The sequence below is a fragment of the Podarcis tiliguerta genome (genome assembly GCF_965153285.1).
Source record: "Podarcis tiliguerta genome assembly, chromosome: 6".
NCBI classification, from domain to species: Eukaryota; Metazoa; Chordata; class Lepidosauria; order Squamata; family Lacertidae; genus Podarcis; species Podarcis tiliguerta.
The window spans coordinates 56,279,116-56,297,298 of NC_139539.1; the positions used below are offsets into that span (position 1 = coordinate 56,279,116).

An 18,183-nucleotide genomic window follows, 5' to 3' on the forward strand; every position below is an offset into this window, starting at 1 on the left:
AAATTCACTCTTCGCTGAATTTTGTAGTGTAGTTCTCATGCCAAGTAATGTGTCCAGCTGCATATTCTAGACTAAGGTGTGCATATAAATGCATTTATTCATGAAAATAACATCAGAAATGCATAGTATCAGGAAAATTGCTTTGCAAAAATGTGTATATTAGGATGGTGAATTTTCATGAGGAGTTTTCTTAAAAATCACAAACTGATGTGAAAAGGTGAACTGAACTTTGAAATGAAGAAGTGAGAGGAGCTGAATTCAGGGTCAGGTTTGTCCCGTGGCATCTCCTGATAGGACTGGGTAAGACCTCTCTGAATCCCAAGATGGACCAGAGAAGCCTGGCACCTGCAGTTCAGTAGTTCACCACACAGGGGAAGTGCATATACCTCCAGGCAATCTCTGTAAGTAGCTTCTCACATTGAAAATTGCAGGTACAAATTATGCACCTTCAAGTAAAGTGACAGAAGCGATGATCTTTTGCCTAAACTTGCTGGATGATGAAATATTATTATCCTTGACCTTTTTCTTCTGTTTCAAGGTGATAAGAAAACCCAATAGTGATACAGAAGCACAATATAATTTTTCATATCCAAACAGGTGATTTAGTGGCAAATCAAACCAAAGATGAGATAGTCAAGTATTATAAATTGTTCTTTTTCTTTTTTTAATCAAACAGGTCTTTTGATGGCATGCTATATTGCCAGGATATCATTGCCACAAGAGGTCAAGAGAGAGTTCCTGCGCTTTGTCTCTCTGTTGTCAATAACTTTCTGGTTCTAAACCTTTTCCCACTGAAGTCTGTCACACTGTTGTTCTCCATGCTGGTGATTCTTCTCCAAAGCTTGCTTCACTGTTACTTGCACAATACAGTATACATTTTTCAAAACCTGATCAGTCATATATTTCAGGTTTGTTTTTTCGTTATCTGATCAGGCATAATAGCAGTGAGATTTTTTTTCTTCAAATTGAGGAAGCCTGGTAGCTGTAGGATAGAGTTAGTTTTGGTAATATGGGGAAGTTTTACTAGTTCCTTCTGTTTCTTTCTTCCTTAAGCACTGGGTGGTTTCCTCAGGGCAACAACATGGGGGTGGGGGAAGGTCGTGGATGGTAGCAAAATTGACCTTCCTTCACTGAGTGGGCATTCGCAGGCTATCCTAGGGTAAGTGTGGCAAATTCAGTTATGTGCAGTCATTAGGGCTATTGTTTTTGTTCCAATGTGCTTCATTTTACATCAAGGGTTGACAACATTTTGGGGCCCATGATCACTTTTGAATTTTGAAAGCGTGTCATGGGTACCACTCTCCCTGATTGCTTCTCCCTTCGCCAGTCATTCCTCTTCCCAAAGACAAGGCCCAGATTAATTTGCTGCTGGTTAACCTTTGGGTACTTAAACAATCAATGGCTTTTAAACTGTGGTGTGTGTTGGGGTATTGTTTTTGTTTGCTACTACATTTTGTGTGTGTGTGTGTGTGTGTGTGTGTGTGTGTGTATCTATCTATCTGTCTATGTGATATGTTATATATGAGTATAGCAAGATAGTTTGAAATAATGTCTGTGTCATAATTAATGTAATTACTGACATACTGTAATAAATAGCCCCTGAAGATTTGGAGTATGAACCAATGAGCAATAGGCATGTATATTCCTAATAAATCCTGCCTTATATAACATAGTATGAAATTACTATGTCCCAAGTGAATGACCAATAGCTTTGGATAAATGAGCAACAACAACAAAACTCCTGGCTTTCCAAATTCTTCACAGAACTGTTCTGGTCTTTGGACACAAAATTCTTGTTTTCCTTGCTTTTAGACTAAAGGCTGTCAGTCATGCATGAGCAAAAAGGGGTAGGAGTGTGACAATTGAATTCATCTGGGATTTGTGTATAAAGGCTAAGTCTTCTGTAAAGATTTGAAGAGGTAGGATTGTGCAGTGGAGCATAGTGATTAAAGTTATTTGAAGGCATCCACCTGTCTTGAAAGAAGATGGAAGAGTGCGCCATTGGGGGTAAAGTCAAACTGTTGGAGAGGTATAGTGCCTGCCATGGCTGTAGAGACCAATATGGGAGAGATATGTTTTATTGCAGAAGATATCTGGCTTCGCTGGTGCAGATGCAACATGGTGTTTTGTCTATCTTCAGTTTATCTGAACAGTAATACATCAGGGTAGAACCAATTCAGAGAAAGTTTTCTTATTAGTAGGAACACAGTGTTGGGTGTCAACATGGGAGAGCCATATTCAAGTGCAGATTCACCCAAAGTTGCATGGATGACTTTGGCCAGACAGTGCTTCTCAGTTAAATCCACACCACCAGGTTATGGTGAGGACAAATGAGATATGAATTCGGATTCCCTTTGTAGCTCTCTGTCTTTTCCACCTCGGCTACATACGCACCACACATTCAGAACATCCTCCCCAAAGAATCCTAGGAACACTTAACAAAAGCATCTCCCAAGATCCTTTGGGAGAGGGAAATGTGCTTTAAATGTTCACTTGAGGATTATTCCACAGAGTCAACTCTACATGGAAGAATAGGGCTGTATCCACATCATAAGGAACATGCAGCCCCATTCTTCCATGAAGAGTTGGCTCTGTAGAAGAATCCTCAAGTGGACAATTGCAACAGAATGGCATGTGAAGAAAATGGGGGAATTAAGAAATCAATAAATTGAAACAGCAGATTCACATGAGTGACAATATTCAAACATTTAGCCAGCTGTAGAAGCATATAATTGCTTTGCGGAAGCAATCTGGCAATACACCCATCTTTGGCATCTCTTTTGACTTCTGTTTTGGCCATGATACATTCAGAACAGCACAGTATAAAAAACTCTTTTATGAATTCCCTGTGCTACAGTGGTTACAATGAAATAAAAGCCAAAGCCAAGCCTAGATTATTTACTCAGTATAGCATATATAGAAATGGACAGAACTACACCTAAATCAGTGATTATTTACATCAGAATTGAATAAAAGTGTGCATGTGTGCAGGGGAAATAGTGATTCAGAAATCTGAAATCAAACATTTTGAAGCAAGAGATAATTCCTAGTAGGTTTTCCTTATGTTCATGGATGCACAGTGCAGGGTCTCAGCATGAGACAGTGATGTTCAAATGGCGACTCAACCCTGTAGATCTTTGACTAAGATTAATCCCTCATAAGAGTAATGTTTAGACTGTATTGACAGCACAGGGGCAATGGGATTTCTGAGAGTGATTGATCCTGGGGATACAATGCATTGCAAACCAACCAGTTTGGCTTTACCCCTGAATTAAAGCATTCTGGCATGAAGGAGATAAAACCGGTTCTATCAACCTAATACATTTATCTGTCAATCATCTCTTAATCTGAGGCGGTATAACTTTGGGTGGGTTCTTTAGTGAGCTGATATTTAGAAATGCTTTGGTGGTTGATGCAACTGCGGACCTCAAAAAAAGCTCTTAACAGCAGAGCACTGTGGCAGTGGAGCAAAGGATAAAGTTATCTGTTCTTCTAGAGTTAGTTTTGGCAATATGGGGAAGCTTTACTAGTTCCTTCTGTTTCTTCCTTAAGCACTGGGTGGTTTCCTCAGGGCAACAACATGGGGGTGGGGGAAAGGCGTGGATGGTAGCAAAATAGACCTGCACTGAGTGAGCATTTTCAGGCTATCCTACGGTAAATGTGGCAAATTCAGTTATGTTCAGTCATTGTTCAGTCACCATCACTGCAAAAGAGGCACTTTCACAATTTCTACGTATGATACAATTTGCTTCCTTCCCATATGTGGATGTTGTCTTCATTTTTGGAAATCTTCATGTTATGTTGTATTAGCATTCATAGGACACTAGGGTAGAAGGATCAGATAGCATAGCTAAGAGACTGGCCTTGAAGAAATCTCAACTCACATCCTTTGGGGAAGTTATTTTACTCATGGTAGATTTTTATCTCCAGAACCAGTCTGTGCAATGCATCAAAGATAGCCTTTGTAATTGTGGGTGTGCCTTTCATTGATTACATTAACACTCCTGATCCCACCCTGTAAAATTATTCTTGGTATGATGGTTGGGTCAGTCTTTATATAACCTTCAAGTATTTTACTGGATGTGAGCCTGAATGTTTTAGGAATTGTGGACCTTCAGAGGCAGGAACTCTAGTCCAGAGTCCAAGAGTTCAGTGTCCTATTCAGTGTCCTGCGTGCCTGAAGCCTTGCACCATCTAAAATATAACCAGAACAATCTGAGGCAGTCTTCATCAACCCAAGAAAATGTCTGATGGGACGTAAGTACATAGTGTGCAATCTATATGCTTTGAATTAGGTTGATAGTTAAATAAAATAACAAAGTGTGCCAGTTGCTTGACTTAATTCATATTGATTAAGCAAGCTTTATTACAGGAGAAGTTCACAGAAATAAGATGGGAAGGGCAATTAACCTGATGTAAGTAATTAAAAGGCAGCATTTTAGCTTTTAATCATTCAGAAATACTGTGGAAAATAGAACAGAAGTTTTTTTGTGATTAGGAACAGAAAGGAAAATTGGTGTAAAGAAGTTTCATTGGTTATAATAACTTTGAAGTAAAAGATATGCAGTTGAGAAATGACATGAAACTAGATGTGTTGATGATGTTAAACTTAGCAAACCCAATATGATAAATGATGGGAATAACTAGAAGATGGGCAAAATATCTGGCTGCATATAAATTAATTACTAAAGCAGAGTGCAGCACAGTACATACATATTAACTCTCTTTGGAACTGAATCAGTGGTCCTTATTATTTGTCAATTATTGATGTCTAAAACAGTTCAACTAGTGGAGGCCTATAATAGGCCAATTATGAGAAAATCACCCCTAAATTTTAAACATGGAATAGTCTACTAGGACAATCCTATGCATGCTTACTCAGAAGTAAGTACCACTGTTTCACTGGGGCTTTTCTCCAGGAAAGGTATGCAAGAGATTCCACCAAAGAGATAATGTGAAAGACAGACACGTGAAAATTCATCATTTCCAAGTTAGAAGAGATATTGTAAAATAACTAAGAGAAGATGGGGGGGGCAGTTTTAGGAGCAGACTTGTGGAAATGAACATATTTGGACAGATTGGAAATTAAAGCTGTGGTCCTATGCCAAATTATCTGAGAATAAGTCTTGTTGATCAGTCTTGGACTTCCATACTTAAGAACCCTAAAATGAGCTCTGTCATTGGAATGAAGCAGGATATAAAAGAAACTCATAAGCCATCCCTGTCAACCGCTTTCTGCTCTGAACAACTGGGACAAAAATATGGTTGTAGAGAATAGGAAGTGTTTCCATAATGAGCTAGTTAGAAAAAGCAAAGGATCTATGGGTGGTATATGAATACGCCATACTCAGAGTAGATTCACTGAAATCAGTGGACAAATTAGTCATGAATAGACCCACTGAAATGAATAGACATGTCAGACCCTCACTTCTGGCTGGAAGGACCACAGAATGGGGTTCAGAATAACTTCCTGTGGTAGGATAACTGAAAATCTGCCTGCATGTTTCAAACTCCCCCCCCCCCCCGTGTTCTTTGGTAGATGTCTGCGCAGAAGAAAAGGTGCACATGAAATAGAACCCAAAACTGATCTTACTCGCTGGCGATTCAGCTCCGTGGAAGGGCGGCATAGATGGTACTACGTGGCAGACAATGAAGAATGTTCCCGTGAACAGAATGCACTCGAGGCTTACACTTTAGGGCTGGACACTGTAAGTGGCTTAATGATAACAGATGGTACAACACGGAAAGGCTACAAAAGGAGCACAGGGCATGAGGACTGCTGGCTTGACCCTGCCTAGCGCAGTTTCCCAAGGGCTGGGTCATTTTTCTTTTGGCTTCTCATCTTCTGACACCTCAGTTAGGAACACAGGAAGCTTGGTTATTGCTTTCATAGAATCATAGAATTGTGGAGGGGATCATGAGGGTCATCTCCTCCAACCGCCTGCCACTTGGTGCAGTACAACTGCAACTTGATAATGTCAGGGTTGAATATGAAACCCTACTTGAAAAAAGACAAGCCTGCAAGATGAATATGACAATCGACAGGAAATACTGAAATACACAACTTGGTTATCACTTTCTACAAAGTGGCTGCTCTGTGCTTGATACCTAGAAAGCTAAGTGAGTTCATCTGCAAGCCAGAGTCAGTGCAGGGTTCTTACCTGTGGAAAGGGAGTTGGGCTACATGATCTTCTGGTCCCTTATATTCTATGGTTCTCTGATCTAAGAGCTCAGAGATGTTCTCTAGAAAGCCACTTTCTTGCTCTCAATGATTATTCTCCGGTATACTGATAATCATTTCCATGATGCACATATGATACATTTGCATGAGGGACATTGTGTGTGTGAAAATACTGAGGCACATGCATCCTCTATGCAGTTTGTTTAGAGAAAGACTCCTGGATTTCTGAACAGCTGTGATCTCCCACTGATGTGAAGCATTGTGAGATGTTTGCAGATGTTGATTTCACTTGCGGAATCATTGTGTGGTTGTAAAACTTTATTTTGGAATGGTCTCTCAGGAGCAAACCATCCATTACATTAAACAACTTTTTGTATTTAACATGACTGTTGTTCAACTACATGAGCACCCAGTCAGGATGGGGATTGTGGTGGGTGGGAAGGAGGGAGTTTTGCCTTTCCGCGCCTGCTGGTGTCTCCAGGCACATACAAATAGCAGCTGGCGAGGGGCGGGGGGATTTCATTGAGACTACTGCTAAGAGGGGAAGTATTAAATGACACTTCCCCATCTGCCATGGTCCCTATCCTGACTACCTTTCTCTGCTATATTTATTTTTAAATGACCCAACAGTTACATTATATGTGGCAGGACATTTAACACTATGCATACTTTGTACTGTAGCCAGCCTTTTTAATTTCTGTACATTTCTCTTATTTCCCCCATTTTGTTTTACAGAGTAAGTTCTTTCCAGACTTGCCCAAAGCCCATACGGCCCAGGAAGCAGTCCAGAAAGCGATTAAATTCTTCTCTGGCCTGCAAGTGGAAGATGGCCATTGGGCCATGGAGTGCTCTGGTGTCCTTGCTCTTGGACCAGGTATAGGAACGCTAACAGACTTACCACAAATACATTAACGGGCCTCCCTGTATATTTTCTATAAATCTATTTCTTTTTTTACCAGATAGGCTAGGCACAGATAGTTGGACATTTCGAGAAACCTCTGAAACTGCTTAAATCAGTTGTCTTTCTTTTGCCTGTACAAAGCTGTTCATCATAATAACATAGGAAGCTGCCTTATCCCACTGGCACATTTATCTCAACACTGAACTGGTAGCAACCCTCTGTGGTTTCCCCAGCTCTATGCCCAGGATCCAACTTGGGATTTTCTGCCACAAAGCAAAAGCTATCACTCTTTCCAATGAAGTCAGAATAATCTAGAATAATGGACCTGTAAGCCTTTAGTATGAAAGGAACAAAGAGCTCTCACCTTTCAGAAACAGCATGAGAACTGAAACACAGGCATCCATTGGCATTTGCTATTCACTGAATTTTGTAGTGCAGTTCTCCAGTCACATAATGTGTAGAATGGCATATGCTAGAGTAACAACAACAGCAGAAACAACAATAATAGCTTTGCACAAATTTGTATATTGGGATGATGAATTTTCATGAGAACTAAAATGAAAATGAAAATCACAAACTCATGCAAAAAAGTGAACCAAACTTGGAAATGAAGTGAGAGAAGTGAGAGAAGCTGAATTCAGTTCAGTCCCTGTATGCAGAAGGTCCTAGGCTTGTCCTCTGGCATCACCTGATAGGAGACCCCAGCAGTTTGAAGAAAATTCACTGAGAATCCTGCTGGCTGTTGTTCAATGGTCTACCACACAGGGGATGTGCATACAGCTCCAGGCAATCACTGTAAGCAGCATCCAACATTGAAATCATGCACCTTCTAGTAAGGAGGCAGAAGTGATGATATTTTGCCTAAACTTGCTAGATAATTAAATCTTGTTATGTTTGACCTTTTTCTTCTGTTTCAAGATAGGGGAAAAAAACCCCACATCTACCAGGGGTACAAAAGCACAAATTACATTTTGATATCCCATCAGGTGGTATCCAAACAAATCAAACCAAAATTGAGATAGTCAAGTATTACACATTGTTATCTTTTTTGAAAAATCAAACAGGTTTTTTGATGTCATGTTATGCTGCCAAGATCTCACTGCCAGAAGAGGTCGAGAGAGAGCTCCTGCGCTACATCCTCTCAAAACAGCTTCCAGATGGTGGCTGGAATTTGTGAGTAGTCCAAGGAGGGTGTGGTGTTCTAATTCTGCATATGTTTGTCTTGGGCTGGTCCATGATGCAATTCCTCCATGAAGGCTTCTTTAAATCACTTCTGCATTCTGCTGTCTTTTGACTATGAGCAATACTCACCATGTGGACTGGGCAGCAGGGCAGATGACCAGAAGGCCAGCTGGCCTCAACATGTACTGAAGCTGCCCAGCTGTGGCAGAGAAAAATAGAATTGTGGCATGAGGGGTGGAGAGAGGCAACAATAATGAAGACATGATTGTGACGTTAACATATGAGAGAGTGCTGGAGGTGAAATAGTTAAACAGGTTACCCAATCAGGACCCAGGGGGGTGGAGTCAGAGGGACTATAAAACCAGCTCTGGGAGGGGCAAAGGGGGAAGTTTGTTGGGAGTTGGGTGGTTGGTTGGAGTGGGAGTGAATTGGGCTAGAGTTTGTGAGTAGGTTGAGTTAGTGTTACGAAATAAGCTTAGGGTTGAGTTAGTGTTATGAAATAATACTTAGGGGCTAGGAAGACAAGTAAATATCTGAGAGGGGGTTTAGTGAGTGGGAGCAGGTAGCGGAAGTTATAGGTCTGGATAGGCACCCCATGTTTGTAATTGACTGATACCGTTTATTAAACCACATGCTTGTTAAACTGCAATAAATAAACAAAAGTTTATGTTCCAATTTAACCCTGACTGGGCTCAGTATTGCACCAGGTAGGGCCTGGGTGGTGGCAGCGGGAAATAAAGTGGTGGCACAGGGATCAATAGACGGTGAAACGTCCGGGGACCCTGTGTGATCGCCACAATGATATCTGACATCACTCTTGCCTTTAAAAAGCACCATCTCTAGGAAGTATTACAAGTGATAATGGTCTGGTGAGGCCAGGTTGCCTCCATCCAAATGTATCCCGTCAAACCAATAGCAAACCACAAAATAGTTTGGGGTTTGACTCAGCTTTGAATCTGAATTCAGAATCTACATTCTCATTGACCAAGATCAGCTTTATTTATCTGGAATGGAATTTCAACTGGTATTCTGACTGTATGAGCTGCTGTCAAGCCCATGCTGTCTCCTGAAAAGAAACATTTCAAAGCACTACATGTCCTTCATTAAGGCATTACTTTTTTAAAAAAAAGGAAATAGAAAACAAAAGTAGGTATTCTGTGGTATCCCGGCTAATGGCTAGTTAACTGGGTATTCTTGGAGTACAGTGGTACCTTGGGTTAAGTACTTAATTCGTTCTGGAGGTCCGTTCTTAACCTGAAACTGTTCTTAACCTGAAGCACCACTTTAGCTAATGGGGCTTCCCACTGCTGCCACGCCACCGGAGCACAATTTCTGTTCTTATCCTGAAGCAAAGTTCTTAACCTGAAGCACTATTTCTGGGATAGCGGAGTCTGTAACCTGAAGCATATGTAACCTGAAGTGTATGTAACCCGAGGTATCACTGTATTCTGACAAGTTCTCAGAGAAGTTTTTGAATTTATGTTAATGCACCAGAAGAATGGAAACTAAACAATTCAGACAGCTTCTTAGACATCCAAACACTCTGGTGTACTTTCTAATGGCTCTTTGATCTCTCTTTATGGTAGCCATCTTACAGAACAGTCAACAGTATTTGGCACAACCTTTAGCTACATAGCTATGCGAATCCTTGGACTTGGGCCTGACCATCCAGATGTAGTGCGGGCTCGGATAAATCTCCATAAGAAAGGTAAGGCAGAAATCTCTGGCAGGGCTGGATCAATCCATTTTGCTTGAGCGTAGTACCCAGGCAAAACTTGGGGGTCCTGGTGTTGTACAGTTATATGGGAGCACCTCTCTATTCTGTCTCTTTTCCTTCCTTCCTTCCTTCCTTCCTTCCTTCCTTCCTTCCTTCCTTCCTTCCTTCCTTCCCTCCCTTGTGGGTCCTTTTAGAAATCTCCATTGATTGGCATATTGACACCATTTCTATGATCAAACAGAAGATGCTGGTCATATCTTCCCTCCTGTTTTTTTCCTCCTCCAAAATTTATATTGGGAACTCTTGGGAGAGTCTGGACACGGGCCCTTTTGTGCCACTCCATAAAGCACAAATGCAGCGATAAAATATTATTTAATAAATACAAAGAATGAGGTGAGTTATAGCCTTTTTATTGCAGTAGCATTCATACATAGGGTTTAATGGCACAGTGGGAGGTGAAGTACAGTGGTACCTCGGGTTAAGTACTTAATTCGTTTGGGAGGTCCGTACTTAACCCGAAACTGTTCTTAACCTGAAGCACCACTTTAGCTAATGGGGCCTCCTGCTGCCGCCGAGCCGCCAGAGCATGATTTCTGTTCTCATCCTGAAGCAAAGTTCTTAACCTGAAGCACTATTTCTGGGTTAGCGGAGTGTGTAACCTGAAGCGTATGTAACCTGAAGCGTATATAACCCGAGGTACCACTGTAGTTACTTCTGCATGGATACAGTCTGAGAAACATATGCATATGGTTCCAGGATGATCAGGGCATTCACTCTGTCCAATATAGAAATGAAGAGGGGACCCTTTGGCTCAAACCTGTTCAGAAACTCTACACTGAATGTAGCTGACAGCTGTGCAGCTGCTGCTAGACTTGCCCTCCAATGTGTGGAGTGTGGCCAAGCCAGGCAATGAGGGTATGACAGGGCAGTTAACATATATAAATATATTAAATTCAGTCGTTGTTACAGGCGTCTAAACAGGGTGGAAAACACAGCTTATTTTCACTTCAATTTCTTCAGCTAATTGCCTAGGTGTTACAGCTTAGGACTTACGTAATACTTTGGTTCTGAAACAGGGTGGTAATATCTTTATATACATATATATTAATATTTTATTTTAAGAATTTGTTGCTTACATTTTACATTCATATCAACACAACAAAACACTACCTTTTGGAGGTTCTCAACCCCCAGACTTCCCCCCATCCTCCTCCCCGGTTTCCCATCGTTACCACTTATCTTTTCTGCATCTTTATATATTTCTCTAATTTATTCATTTCCCTTATTACAGAATTTACCCTAATTATATCACCAGTGCTATTCTAAGCCTGCTAAAGTTTTTATGTGTTTACAATGCTCCTTCAGATATTCTACAAAATTAGTCCATCTTTTAAAAAACATTTTGTCCTCTTGGTGTCTGGTCTTCCCAGTCAATTTCGCCATTTCAGCATAGTCCATTAATTTCGTTATCCATTCTTCTTTTGATGAGGTTCTTTCTTCCTTCCATCCCTGGGCATATAACATTCTCACTGCTGTTGTCGCATGCATAAATAAGACCTTTTTCTCCTTTGGGATTTCTTCTCCTATTATACCTAATAGAAAAGACTCTAGTTTTTAAATAAAAGTTATTTTAAACATTTTCTTTAATTCATTATATATAATTTCCCAATATGCTTTTGCTAATTTGCAGGTGCACCACATATGGAAAAATGTGCCTTCTTTATCTTTACATTTCCAACATGTACTAGACATTTACTCGACATATCATTCCACACTTTTACATAATTATCTTGAAATAAGTTTATTTATTTTTTATGTTAACCGACCCCTAAATATTTTACTTTTCTATCTTTAATTCTGTTATTTGTTCAAGTTCATTTTTATTTTGTTCTGTCATATTTTTAACCAGCATTTTTTATTTTCCTTTATTTAACTTAAAACCTGCCACTTGGCCAAATTCATTCAATTTCTCTAACACTTTTGGTACCGATTCCAAAGGATTTTCTACCGTTAATACTAAATCATCTGCAAATGCCTTAAGTTTGTATGACCTAGTTCCAATTGTGATGACTTTGATTTCTTCATCTGTTCTTATCTTTCTCAACAAAGTCTCTAACACCAGAATAAATAACAGGGGTGACAATGGACACCCCTGTCTTGTTCCCTTTGTTATATTACATTTTTCAGTAACTGTATTGTTTACTATTAATTTAGCCTGTTGCTCAGAATAAATTGCCTCAATACCCTTAGCAAAGACCTGTCCAAAATTCATTATTTCAATTACTTTTTCCATATATGTCCATGATATATTATCAAAAGCTTTCTCTGCATCAATAAAAATCAAAGCTGCTTGCTTATCAGTTCTAACTTCTAGATATTCAGTCACATCAATAATGTTCCGTAAATTATCTTTCATATATGCACCTGGTAAAAAACCGGCCTGATCTCCATGAATTCATGGGTGTAATTCAGGGTGGTACTTTCTGTCAGTTTCCCAACCTTCTATAAATCTTACTTGTGAGGCTCCTCTAGTATAACAGACCAGGGGATCAGCTCACCCGTCCGACTGGTTTGGGATTCTTCTCTTTCAAGAAGATCTCTCCCCTTCTTACTGAATTGAGAATCCAAATAATATGTCCTCTCACATGTGCTGTTCCCAATTCAGCTTCCCAGTTTTCTCTTGTCTATATACTCTTAAAATCACTGTCTCTCAAACTAAGTTCAGAGGCTTTTTTTCTGATTACAGAGTGGATTTAACACACAGCTCAGGAGCTATACAACAATCCAGCTGAATGCCAGAACACCAGTTCCTTAGCTGCTTTTTTCTCATGCCTACGCCAAGTGCTGTCACCACCTCCCTCTGGCTACCTGTACCCACAACCAATCAAAAGGAGGCTGCGGCACAGCACTCTAGTGGAATTCTGAGGCACTGCATCACTAAACTCTAAACAAGTTGCGCTTTCAATCTCACAAGGCTATAAACATATCTCGGTTTTCACTGAAGGTTTCTTTGACTTTGCCCCTTCAGTCTATGGAAACGAAAAATTTGTTAATTCTCTTTCCAGGTGGTGCTCTTGGAATCCCTCATCTGGGCAAAGTTTGGCTGGCTACTATGAATTTGTACAGCTGGGAGGGAATGAATACACTGTTTCCTGAGCTCTGGTATGTGTCCTAAAGTTTACTCATCCCCAACCCACCCTGCCGATCATGAATTGCCAGAGAAAGGTCTCTGCTGCAATAGTATTACACAGTAGACAGATCCTTCACTAAATAGCGATGACTTGGAAATGGAGACATCCATATTAATCTTCACTACTTCGTGTCTTTGTGACAGAACCTGTTCCTCACAGGATATCATGTAGAGGTTACTCAGAGGAAGAACATCTACTCATGAGTCAGAGTGAGGTATGGCTGGTTGCCATACCTCTGCCTGATTGGTGAGCAGATACATGTCATGGATGTGGCATATGCTGCATGCTAAGGAGCAAAAACTGCAAGCCGCAAATGGAGCTCAAACAGCAGCCCATAGGCCTGGGAAATTATTTTAATGATTTTAGGACTGCTTTAAGCAGTGCTCTTCCCCCTAAAAAATTGTTTAGGGGTACTCTCATTTTCTGACTCATATTAAAATACTGCCCCTCAATGAGGCCAAACTTAGATTCACAAAATGTTTAGATGTATGTGCACCCCTGCATACCCCCAGAAAAGAAGCACTGGTTTTAAGCAAGAAGTAACCAGAAGCTTGCAGAAGATACTAGGTTTCAGGAACTACGTGTGTAAAGAAATGCTGAGACCATTTGGTCTCTGTGACCAGTGAATTCTTGTCTATCATATTTTTTTTTTGGTAATAGGGTATAACAGGGTTTCAATCTGTATATATAAGAGACTATGGACTCAGCTATACAGCTGCAAATAAAACGCTTTAAGTGTGTTTTAAGAGCAATATACAATGTGACACAAGATGGCGATGGTGAGCCTTATGGAAAATTCAAGGTATTTTTTAAAAGCATTTTCAGAACATTTTTTATATGTGTGTAGATTCTACCTATATAATAGTTTGCTCATGTGCAACCGTCTCTCTGCCTTTTTGATGTGCTTGGGATTACAAAGCACAGCTACAAAGATGTTTGGTGCACATTATGCCAATGTGCACATCATGGCAATACTGCACTGGTCCCCTCCACACTTCATTTCCAAGCTCAGAGTGCAGGCACTCTCAGAGGTCCACAGAGGCCTAGGCCGCTTCCAGTTTTTGAGATCCCTAGCTTTGATAAAAATGAAGATGAAAACGTCAATACTGGAAAGCAAAATAAGGCACAAAAAATATAGTGGATTGCTTTGTTTGTTATTATGTTATGCTTTTTTGTCTTTTTATACCGTAAACTGCCCTGTGATCCTTGGATGAAGGGCAATATAACCTGCTTTTAGTGTTACCACTACATTCAGGATTCCTGACATTGTCTTCCATGAACCTGTTTCTTCCTTCTTTCTGAAATAGGCTGTTTCCTACATGGCTGCCGGGACATCCCTCAACATACTGGTGTCACGCTCGCCATATCACCCTCGCGATGAGCTACTGCTATGCCACTCGCCTGACTGTGGAAGAAGATGAATTGATCCAGAGTCTAAGACAGGCAAGGCAACATTCTCCAAACATCCCACCATCCTTGGTCAAAGTGGGACCCTCGTACTCCCTTGGATCTGCACTTGGGGGATTGCTTGCTTGTATCTGACAGGGAGAAGGCTAAACTGGATGTCTTATTTTCCATTTAAGGCAGAAGTCGAGCTCAGAGCATCGGTGTTTCAAAATGCCATGAGAATATTTATTTTGGAGAGAGGCGGGGGCATGTAAACATGCCACTTGGCCATCCCTATTCCATAGGGGAGGGCAACTTTGGGAGGGTGGAATATGCAGTGGAGATGGTGCCCAGGGCATCACCCTGCCAAATCATGTAAGTCTCTCTCCTACCATGTTTTTGTTTTAATTTATTTTAATGGCTCTGTGCTTCGTGCTCCACAGAGAATTGCTTCAGACCTTTGCCTCTTCTCCTAAAAACTGACAGACAACACCCATGTTGCCTTCTCTATCGCAGTACCATAATACCAGACTCCCCCTTTTTGATGCATCTTTTTCTTTCTTTCTCCCTTTCGTTTTGGGTGGGAAAATGTGTTTTCTCCTCCCCTCTTCAGAACTACTGAAAAACAAATCAATGAAGAACTGTTGAACCATTGATCTATGGAGTTTCCTCCTCTAATATTTAATTCAAGTACACTAATATCCTGCTTCTTCTTTACTATGAAAGTCATTTCACTTCATGGTTTCCTTCTAGGAGATTTATGTGGAGGACTTCTCCACCATTGATTGGCCAGCCCAGAGGAACAATATTTACGAAGCCGATTTGCAAACTGCACACAGCTGGATGCTGGATGCTGCTTTTGGTGAGTGATTTTGGAATTGGCAAGTCTTATTCCAGGAATTCGGGTCTTCAACGTAGGTTTTCTAGGGCTTCCATGGCACAGAGAAAGAGAGGAAGAGACTTCTGTTGGTATAGACAAACACATTTTCTGAGGAATAAGACGTGGCTGTTTTGCATGTCCTTGGCCCAGACATATATCCATGGAAACATACAACAACTTCCAGGTTTCATATTATCACAGCTTGTTAGCTGGAAGCAAACAGTCAGCTCTGAGAGCAAACACAACACAAACCTTTGTAGCAAATACAAGTAAGAGCCTTGCTTTGTGAGCAAGAAGCCTGAACCATGCTATGGACATATGCCATGGAATTATGGATTTTGTTGTCTCATAAACATTCATGGTGATCATCACTGTGGTTTTGCCTGTCAGACTACAGGATAGTTTGGGACAAACGATCGTAGAAAGGTTTTGAGAAGGGGATCTGCAAAATGTTCATGGAAGTGTGGGCGGGGGTTACCACAGATGGAAGGCATGGCATTTTGGGTTTTTTCTCTGTGTTAAAAAATTGATTTTTTTATTTTTTTTTAAAAAAAACTTTAACTGTTGAAAGCTAAATTGTGTTTGTCTTGGCAGACTCTGGCTGGTATCTGCCATTTTCATCTACAGAGAATGCGCTGAATTCTGGGGGATATGTCAGCTGCCACAGTAACCACCATTGGTGGGCACAATTTCGGTGTGGTAGCAGCTGTTCTCCTTTTCCCACTGAATTCTGGGGGAAAGAAAATGGTCAGCCTGCAGCTGCTGAGAATTCCGCTTACCCTTTAAATGGGTAACAAGATGGCCAATCACAAATCTGCTAAGTGGTGTCACTTGGGTCCACACATGAAAGAGGGTGTCCCATTAAAGGGATCCACAAGGAGTTGCTTCTGTCTGAACATCCAGGCGGGGGTTAGGGTTATAGCACTCATTGACCAGGGACCCTTTGGGGGGGTACCCCAATTTGGTGAAGGTCATAGTATTGCGTTGGTTGACCTTAGAAAAACTTCCAGTCGGTAGGTTGGACTTCAAATGATATACCCAATGCCTATGGCTAACATTCACATCTGTAATCAATAAAGTTGTGGCCTATTTGACCCATTTTACATTTACTCTCTTTGTCCTGTCTGGTTATTTCACTGTAATGGGGGCAATGGGGTCATTCATGGTGACTTGGCATGCAAGCTCCTCACTTTTAGAAAGGCAAAGGGAAAAAACCAAATGACCCTAAACCACTGGTTCCCACTCCCTGGTAAACCCCTTGTTCACACCCATGTTAGTTTTGCAGATTCCCCCCAAAATCATCTTTGAAATTTGGGGGCTGAAATCCTGGCTCTATCTTGAGCCAAAATATCTTTTGGAAGCAAGTGCCATTGAATTCAATGGCGCCTTTTTCCAGGTAATTGCATGGAGGATTGCAGCCCAAAACACATGAGGAAGATAGAACCGCATTAACATGATTGTGATGTTCATAGTGTCTCTCTTATTCCTTCTGCAGCTACCTTAAATTTGTATGAGAGATACCATTTCACCAGTTTCAGAAAGCAAGCCATTGCAGAAATGTATGAGCAAATAAAGGCTGATGACATATTCTCAAATGCCACTAATTCTAGTCCGGTAGGTCCTTTGTGAATGTCTTTCAGAAATAATTGTATCGGGACCAAATTACTTTTGATGGCAGCATATGTTCCTTCTCCTGAGGAAGATTTCCCCCAGAAACCAGTATACTTCCAAAGGTAGAGCTATGCTTGTGACAATCTTGTTCTGCCTGCTTGGAAGAGTTTCTGTGTTTGGCTGGTGACATGCAGAGACATAGCCATGTGGCAGATGAGTGTGCTAAGCATGGAGGTATAGTGGAGGAGAATTTCTAACTGGAATGATATCTCTTTTGTTCTGTAGATTTGTAAAGCGTTTCATGTGCTAATAAGACGGCATGTTGATGGAGCCAATTCTCCAGCTTTTCAAGAACATATCTCCAGAATTTATGACTACCTTTGGTAAGGCTGGCATATTTATTCCACCCATCTTTGTAGTGTCCTGAACATGGTCTTGCATAAGTGTGGTTTTGCAGACCTTGATCTTTCCTCAAAAAAGGATCAATCAGACTAGAAAACGTAAAGCACATTCACACCGTACTTCAGAATGGTGTGTATACCTGTGACATCTGTCATATGTGCACAGATGAGCACAGATGCTGAGATGGCAGTTTCATCACTAGGAGTTCCAGGGGGTTGCAGGGGGAGGGGCAGAAAGGGCATGCACACTCTATAAAAATATCTCTGCCCCCTATCTGATGTGAACAACCCTGTGCAAATGTGGCTTGCATTGCAGTGGGATAAAATGACCTTGCTGCGTTTTAAGCCATTGATGTGAACATATCCTTATTTGCAGTATAGGCAGATCTCATGCACACCCATGCCTCACTCATGGTGTTGTATGGAAGAGATATCAGGATGATTTGGGTCTCCTATTATGCAATGCAGATAGGTAACTACATGGTCTTGTGTCTGCTATAATCTCTGCTTTTTATATCTCTGCAGGATGGGACAAGATGGTATGTTAATAAAGGTACAATAGTGTGAACCAATATGTTGGGAAATATTATGGGCTGCAATTTGCATTGCTTTGGTGACTCTGAAGCTCAGCTGTCTTCTCCTTGCCTGACAGCACCAGCTTCTTTGAAGTGAATATCAAAATATCAGGAGATCCAGTCATGACTCTCCTGCATAAAGTGTAGCTTCACCCCAG

The 18,183-nt window shown here is 40.9% G+C and overlaps 1 protein-coding gene across 1 annotated transcript; it reads left to right on the forward strand.

Moving 5' to 3' along the window:
- Positions 1 to 4,141: 4,141 nt before the first annotated feature.
- LOC310680273 (lanosterol synthase-like) lies at positions 4,142 to 18,172 on the forward strand (the record flags this gene model as incomplete). The annotated part of the gene is made up of 11 exons (XM_083446648.1): positions 4,142 to 4,257; positions 5,540 to 5,708; positions 6,917 to 7,055; positions 8,147 to 8,255; positions 9,851 to 9,972; positions 13,047 to 13,143; positions 14,480 to 14,615; positions 15,312 to 15,420; positions 16,934 to 17,052; positions 17,335 to 17,432; positions 18,103 to 18,172. The coding sequence occupies exons 1-11, from the start codon at positions 4,244 to 4,246 to the stop codon at positions 18,170 to 18,172; spliced, it is 1,182 nt and encodes a 393-aa protein (XP_083302774.1). The 5' UTR covers positions 4,142 to 4,243.
- Positions 18,173 to 18,183: the final 11 nt, after the last annotated feature.